Source organism: Anser cygnoides, chromosome 1 (genome assembly GCF_040182565.1).
Source record: "Anser cygnoides isolate HZ-2024a breed goose chromosome 1, Taihu_goose_T2T_genome, whole genome shotgun sequence".
In the NCBI taxonomy this organism is placed as follows: domain Eukaryota; kingdom Metazoa; phylum Chordata; class Aves; order Anseriformes; family Anatidae; genus Anser; species Anser cygnoides.
In genome coordinates this window covers 184,177,058-184,185,296 of record NC_089873.1, presented here as the reverse complement: position 1 = coordinate 184,185,296, position 8,239 = coordinate 184,177,058, and the positions used below count along the sequence as shown (strand labels likewise).

General features: G+C 45.9%; 1 protein-coding gene across 2 annotated transcripts in view; it reads right to left on the bottom strand.

Annotated features, from left to right (window-relative positions):
- Positions 1 to 651: 651 nt before the first annotated feature.
- WDFY2 (WD repeat and FYVE domain containing 2) overlaps positions 652 to 8,239 on the bottom strand; it is a 59,695-nt gene continuing 52,107 nt past the window's right edge. For both annotated transcript variants that reach the window (XM_013179669.3, XM_013179670.3), the window contains exons 8-12: positions 7,829 to 7,934; positions 4,516 to 4,617; positions 2,871 to 3,001; positions 2,464 to 2,572; positions 652 to 1,768 (exon numbers count right to left, since the gene is read on the bottom strand). In XM_013179669.3, coding sequence (XP_013035123.1) covers positions 1,739 to 1,768; positions 2,464 to 2,572; positions 2,871 to 3,001; positions 4,516 to 4,617; positions 7,829 to 7,934 — 478 coding nt within the window. In that variant the 3' untranslated portion in view covers positions 652 to 1,738. The remainder of the gene's footprint in view (positions 1,769 to 2,463; positions 2,573 to 2,870; positions 3,002 to 4,515; positions 4,618 to 7,828; positions 7,935 to 8,239) is intronic.

Genomic DNA, 8,239 nt, shown 5'->3' with positions numbered 1-8,239 from the left:
AAATGCTGCCTGGAGGGGAGCTGACACCAGGCTGTATGACCAGGAAAGCCAGGGTGGCATCATTTCAGACAACTGCAGAATGCTTAAGCCCCGTTTATAGGTTGTATAAATAGAGAATTGTCCCTGAAAACATGTATCTGTCATACCACGCACATGTGAAAGTCCATGCACTCTTTACTGAGGCAGCTCATCAGTCTGACATTAATGCCATGGATTGTGTTTACCTTTTTGTTTCCTCGAAAGTGAATTACTGCCAGGCAAGCAAAGGAGAAGGTTTGTTTTCTTTTGCGAAAGCATAAAGCTCTTCTCTATGTAGCAATGTGCATTGTAGTCCTAGACACCGTGACCTCCCATTTAGCAGGGAAAAGTAAAGTACAAAATGGGGCAAGACTGAGCACCACTGACCTGCTGTGTCACGGCAGGTAGGGACCAACAACCCTGCTTAAAGAGGAGACACAGGAAACTCCCAGCCTGCTGTTCCGTGCCAGTTTCTTCCAAGAGCATTGACAATAGCGTGTTAAACACTGAAATGGATGTAGAGGAACACAAAGATGACTCCTCAGATAACATCCCTCTGGAACAAAAAAGCCGTGGGTTTTTGTTCTTTTTTATTCATCTTGACAATTTCCTTTTAAAAAGGTAAGTTAGTAATCCAGGTTTTTAAATACTTTTTATTTTTTAAAAGAAACTGTCAAATATGACAACAGGACAATGGGTGTCATTCAGCAATATCAGTTTCTGATCTAGAGAGGAAATTAATAAAAACCATCAGCATTTTAAAAAATAAATATGACTAACCGTATGGAAAACGGGAAAAACAAATTCATGTTCAACAACACAGACAGATATAAATGCTGAAATGTTGCTGCGCAAGGTAGAGGTAGAGGTAAAACAGACTTTTCAGACCCAGACCAGCTTTAGATCCGCTCCCCACGCCCCCATGCACACCCTCCCAAAAGCTGCTCACAGTTGTCAATAATTTCATTAGAATCAGCCTGCAGCCTCATCAAAGCAGGTCTGTGTGCTCCTTGCAATGCTCTGAGCTGGAAAACTATTTCAGCTTTTGTAGAAATTAGTTGCTATGCAACCTGGCCCCCTGGTTTTGCAACTTGTGCAGCAAGGAGAGCGGCTGGAAGCTGTTCTTCAGCTCCTGCGAAACAATCCAGCGCTCTCCGGCTGATGTCTGCGAGGACAAGTGGACGGCAGAGCCGTTTTTAGGAACGGCAAGTGCATCAAACGCAGAGAACGTGCAGCACCATGCCTGGAATTCCTCCATGGAAGAGAGCATCGTCAGCAGGAACATCCCAAATAGAGAGGTGCTCGCTGTGGGGAGAGCTGATTGCCTTTATGCAGTCTGTCGATACCGAAAACGTACGTGGTAAGACACAAACCCAGAACCCTCTGTACAAAGCAGCAAGTATCCTGACACAAGGAAATACAAAAACTAAAAATTGCACCGCACACGGATTTTCCGAACAAACTCAAGACAACTGAAGTCAGATCGTACAAACCATTAGTTAAAAAAATACCTTCTGGGATATTTTGAGAATAAGTGGAAAGAGTCTTCGTGCAAATGTTCAGCCTTGATCAAGCAGAGGACATAAAATCGTTGTAAACACATTAGTTCCTTTCTCATCTGCCGTATGCACCCAGCGTTATCTATCTTCTGCAGTGTGATTAGGGTTAGGAAATCTGTTTCTTCTGTAAATGTCACCCTTCAAGTTCCACTGGTGCATCATCAAGACACTACTGGTGTCATATCCCACAACTGTTGATATAACAACATACAATAACATAGTGAATAGTGGCAAATACAATAAAATACAGTATGTAATGTCATATCTAAGGAATTTGCACTTTTTTATTTTTGCTTACGGGAGGCTACTTGGCCAGAGCTGGATGCACCAGGTCCAATGGTCCAACAAAGTTTAATTTCATTTTCTAACACTCATGTCACTTTACACTTTATTCTAATAAGCTGAGTTCATAACTGGCTTTAAGAGAAACTAACAAAAACCCACGCTGTATTGCTAACTTGAATGATAAGCAGTCATACTATGGTTATGAGGTTGTGTTTGTTGTTCGTTTGTTTGTTTTGTTTTTGTTTTTAATTGCTAGAGCTTTGCTACAAACTTATCACTTTAACTATTTCTCCATACGGAGATTTGATGTCTGTGGGGCCTTTCTTTACCCGGCCACACAAACTAATTAGCCACATCAAAAAGCAGTCTGTCTTCCTTGAAGAGAAGTCACTGTGAGCACTGACTTTGCTGTAGTGTCGTCCCTGTCCCTTCAGGCAGTCACTTCATAGACCAGGACCTCTTTCCTCTTTACCGGACAGAATTGCATCAATTGGTGAGAGAGAGCTCTGGGTGGAAGAAGGCAGGCAGGACGCACATGGATCCACATGGGAGAGAAAGGGGAAATGAAATAGAGGAGCTAGAGCAATCTCCTCACTCCTACCTTAATAACCTTGTCTGTCCCCGAGGTCAAGAGCCATCCTCTGGTGGCATCAAAGTGTACGTGAACTATGTTGTGCTTGCTGTCATGGAAAGTAGCTGTGGGTGCCCGCCTGAAGAAAGAGATACCAAATCAGCAAAAAATGTGTCTGCAGGATTTTTCAAATAAGCATTTGAGTGCTTCTGTAAGCCACCGACTCAGCAACCTCTCTGTAAACTGCAATTTGAGACCTTTCCAGCACGACAAGAGCAGGGGTGTACATCCGTCTGTCCCCCCCCCGGACTGTGAGGGACTTCAGGGGCTTCTCTTGCCCCTCCTTCAGGGACCACCCCACCGGCTGCTCCCTCCCACAGCCCCACAGGCCCTCCCAGATGGGGAGTTTTGTCCTGCTCCAGGCTGTCCACACTTACTCTTCATCCGTGATGGACTCGTGGCAGCTATCGCAGACCCTCACTTCAAACTCGAAGCCCATCAGCGGGATGGAGGAGCGCTTGGAGCTGCACTTGCCGCAGACGGCCTTCCCGCACTTGCGGCAGTGGTGCTGTAGGAGACAACAGGCAAAAAGACTTCTTCAGCCACAAGCCCAGAGACAGAGCACTGCTCGTGCCGCGCCGGCTCTGCCATCTCACTTTAGCAGGACACAGCTGAGGCTGCAGCAAACAGAAAAGCTACTTTTCCAGGAAAGATGAAAGAGAACAGGCAAGGGCTTCAGAATAAATAGGTCAAAACCAACCAACCAAAAAAATTTTTTTTCCTCTACCTGGGGCAAGCAGCAGCTGATCATCAGCTTGGACACCGGGAACTGGCAGTTAAAGCACTGCACAGGCCAGGGGGGCCCTGTTTCTCTCCCCCTTGCTGCATGGTGACACCACACATGCCCAGGGAATCACTGCTTCCTCCCCAGTAGGTGCTTGGCATCTGTGGGTCACAATTTCTTCACCGAGTGACCAGTACTACAGGATTTTTTAACAGGGTGGAAGGTGAAAAAAGTTGTCCAAGCTGTCCTCTTTTTCTTAGGAGAGAGAGAGATGGGAAGACAGGACAAGGAGCATGTCCGTCCTGTCCTAGGTATGCCCATCTTTTGAGTCTCGCTTTGGGGCTGTAGGGGACTACACCACCACTGAGCAACGCATGCCACGTTAAAGCACGTCCAGGTCACAGCAGGACAGGGCTACGGTGCTGCAGCGTCATCCTAGAGCCTTATCCCAGCCTCTCCCCTAACACGTATCACCTAATCATCCCAGTCAACCCCTTGGCCTCTTTCAGCCCCAGAAGCCCTGGTGTTTCTGCGTTTTGTTACCACCTGCCTTGGGTTTTCTCACACATGGACTGTGTAGGACTGCAGGGCTGCCTTGCCTGCCATAAGAGGGTCAGGCTCTGTAGTGATGAGCATTGCAAAAAGAAAGAGGAAAAGGCAGCTCAGCTGTGGCTCAGACACCTTTTGAGACTTTTGAAACTTTTCGAGACTTTTCAAGCTCCACAAGAGCATCTCTTCCAGCTTTTTTACTCCCTGATCCTCCTAAAAATTTGGGATCCACAGCCCCCTCCTGCTGGGCAGGGAAATGCAGCGGCGTGTTCCAAGCAGACCAGTAAGCCGTTTCCAACACAGCCTGAGCAGTTACAGATGTTTACCCAAGCCCATTGAAAACAGCTTTGCTTCCAGCACAATCTCCAAAAATCATCTGCAAATTTCTTTCTACAACAGACTCAACTGACAATAAGCAAAATCCCACATGGCTAAAGCTACAGACAGCCCCAAAACAATTTATTCAGCCCAGGCTCTATTATGTGCATTGGCTATTGGAACTGGCTGCAAAAAGAAAAAAAGGAGAAAAAGCTTCTGCTTCTGACGGGCCAGGTTTTTGGCTCTCAGTGTGTTCCTCCCAACCAGAAATCCAAGGCTGATCACTGAGGGCAGCTCACTACTGAGCACTCAGCAGAAGAACAAAGTGCAAGTTCTCAAGCTGTTAGGGACTAGAAAAAATACCAAAATACATAATGAGAGAGAAGAAGCCTAACTGCATCACATTAACGCACCAAAGGACCCATACAAACCTGCCTGAGGCCTATTTTCTTACTGTCCCACATTTGCTTGAAGTTCCAGAAGAAAGGCTGGTCACATTTTTGACAGGAGTCGCTGTCCAGCCACTCAGGGGTCTGCAACACAAACAGAAGGAATGAGCAACAAACTTCCATAAGAGCGCAGAGACAGGGCAAGAAAGACGTGTTGGCATGCAGTAATGTTGTCAACTGAACTGGATTAAAAACCATTTTCACAAGAAGCCATTTTACCTGTTTGTGGGGGCATCTATTTGGGCTCAGCTCTGAGCCTTGAAGGACGCAGGAGGAACACTTCTCACCCACCACGTGAAGCAGAGTTTGATTATAAGACCCTAAAAATAACCCAGCAAGAAACAAACGTCCCCCCACCTCTTCACTTTTGGAATTAGGCTTTTAAAAATGAATGTCCTGTCTGGACAGCATTTACCATCTGCTGATGCCTCTGGTAGGAACTGGAGGCAATGAGTACTTCCAATAGCCAAGCTACTTATCTGGAGGGAAGGGGGAGGTATCTGAAATTTGGCTTCTCCCTCCACCTCTCCCTCTCTTTCTTTCCTTTTCTTTCTTTTAATGCTGTAAGAGGCGTTCCTGCTGTCAGAGGTATCTGTGCTGCAAATCACACAAGGCAGGCAAAATGAGAGTCTCCTGAACAAGCCTAAAACCCAAAACAGCTTTTTTCCCTGCTTTCACACAAAGATGATGAAAGGAAAGCCTTCCATTTCCTAATGCAATGCATAGATTGGCACTCACGCTGTGGCTGAAGAGGGTAAAAAGATTTAAAGAAAAAGAAGGAAAACGTCAAAGGCCTTTCTCTCTCCTGCAGCCAGGTTTTGCTGTGAAGAGCAGCAAGGAACAGACTCCCCACAGGGAAGCAAGACTTGTCAGATCTGGAAGATCTCAGGAAATGCCTGAAATGGCAGAGGGGGGCTCGTGGAGGGAGCAAACGACCTCCTCCCCTACATTTGGATCCCCTAACACGTGTCGTGCATTAAGCTGGTGGTGGACATGCAACCCTTCTCCCCATGGTGTTTAGTATTAACATTCCTAAATTGTTATTATGGAATATTCCTAAATATTAGTATTTAGTACTAATATTCCTAAATACTGCGAAAGTATTTCCATATTCCTAAATACTATGACAGCCAGGCAAAGATAAGGTAAGGCTGATGGAGACCCTCAACTCCCACAATAGGTTTGACCTCCAACAACGAAGCAACTTGCCTGCTTCAGCTTCTTCTGTCAGTTGCTTTGAAGGCTGTTCACTCTGCAAGGGCAAATCTGTCTTTTCTACCCACAACAGCATTTTAGATTAATGCCTACAGATCTGCATGAATAAAGTTTTCATCTCTTCAGCATCTGAACATTAAACATGAAAAAGATGTTTTGCTCATGACAAGGAATTGCTTTGTAATCAAACAGAGACACACTGCTAGCATTTTTCAGATGTTCTCTTCTCACCGCTTTTTAAAAATAGAGATTAAAATAAGGAATCGAGGGATAAAATGGCTTAATTCACACTAATGCAATCTCAGAGATGTGGGAAAACCTGGTATCAAAGTGAATGCTGAGCAAACATCAAGTGAAAAAAAAAAAATCAGGGGAAAAATACCAAAGCCAAAATCCAAAAGAAAGTGCTGTAGGACCCCCCAAACAAGAACTGGTGCTAAGATCTCAAAGGTTTATGTTTTGGAGGCGTTTTAGCACAATGGACACCCTATTGCGCTACGGGGTAACAAGAAGAAGTCCAAATAGCTGTAGTCAGGGAAAGCAGCGCACCCAGTAGCACCTGCTGCTAAGCCCTCATTTAGCTAATTATATTTCTCCTCCACTCTTTAACCAGTCTTCTCACACCACTTCTGTCTGTTTTGCAACAAACCAATCTTAACCCCTTCCTGCAGCCTTTCGAAGGCGGCGGATGAGTAAGGTTTTCATTTTGTATGAAGTAAGGTTTTCACTTCTGGATGTTCAGGCTGCAGCAAAAAGGAAACATCTGGTGGGAGGGAGGAACCTGCTTTGCTTTCGTTTCACTTTTGGAGCTGATGACATAATTGGCCATTAGATTAGCAATTAAAGAGAGCCAACTGGAATGCTAATTCACGTAAAAAAAAGGGAGCAGGAGTAGCTCGGTTCCTGCCTAGGCCTATTTCAGTCGGTTTTAAAATCCAATTTTCCACTTATCGTTCCTCCTTGCTCAAGGGAGACACGCACAGCCCGGGGAGACCAAAACCCTCGTGGAGAAGCAGCAAAGCTGATTACAGACGGTGCTGCTACAAGCACAGGCTGCTCTGGGAGAAACTCACCGCCCTTATCCCTCCTCGCTTTTCTCTAATTACAGCGGTCTTCCCCACGTGCTGAAAGGATGAGGTGAAGGAATGCACCCAGAAGCGTGTTTTCAGCTGAATCCCTTGCAGCCACGGCCCCACGCTGGCTGGGAGTAACCTCTCCTTACCCCAACCTGCCTACCGCGGGCATTGGGAGTGTTCGTGGTGCCACCCACAGCCTTGCCCACCTGTGGGAATAGGGCGCAGCACTAAGCACGGCTGCTGCCTCCGTGCAGGAAAGAGCAGAGGCTTGCCGTGACTCATTTTGCCAGAATGTGCCACATTCACCACTAGGGCTGAAGCCTGACTCACTCGCTCACCCCGCTGAGTCAGGTCTTCGAAGCTGCCGAGCGGAGGCAGCTCCCACAGCACAGAAGACCCAGGGTACGTTTCTGCACCTGTCTGCATTTGCTGGCCACACAGCATGAAAGGAATTGGGAGCGCGTGGGTGAAATCTTACTGTCTGGATCACCAAAGTCATCATTTATCCAGTTATATGTGCTGATACCAGAAGGGAGCAAGACCCGGTAGCAGGCGAGACTGAAGCCATAACTAAACGCCTTTTTAGCAAGAATAAAGGGAAAAGAAAAAAAAATACATGGGTTGCAGGTTTTCAGAGATGACAAAGAGCTTTCTTATTCTGTTTCCTTAAAAAAAAATTAATCTATCCATTTACCTCTGAAATATTTCTCATGATGTCCCGAAAAACAAAGCAGAACATCTCACGATACCCTCCTCAGAGGATGTCTTTCAGAGCAGTAAAGGACAGAAACCATTTAGCAGCTTAATACACATTTTCTGCCAGATAATTTCCCCGGTACCATATTATCAAAGGCATGGCATAATTGCTGTATAATAACTGGAGCATGTCCAACAACATTTTTAATGCCTGGAAAGATCTTGTTTGAATGGAAAGCTGCACACCTTAGAAAGACCCCTTCTTCCCAAGACTGTTTCAGACAGAATCAGCAAGAACAGGTCCCTACCTCCTGTCTCTCAACATCCATGTTCCAGACAACGATTCCCCCATCGGCACCACACGAGATGAGCTGCCGAGTGTGGTGAGCATAGGAGAGAGACTGAACTCGGTCACTGGAAAAGAAACAAGACAGTTAGTAATCAACCATTTAAGGCTGGCACAAAAGTAAGCACAAAACGTACAATAAAGCAATATAAATCACTCGTTTGCCTGTATGTTGTGTGTTTTTTGTTTCCCTGTTTTGAATTTTCTTGGTATTCTTTGGATGCAAATTGAAGTCTTTGCAGTCCAGGTGGGACCAGAGCCAGAGCATTGCTCACCTGGGCAGCATCCACAAAAGCAAGGACCTGTCCTGATAACTGGTTTCACTGCTCCTGAGACTGGGAGCTGAGCTGGGAAGCCAGAACAGGGCTGCAAC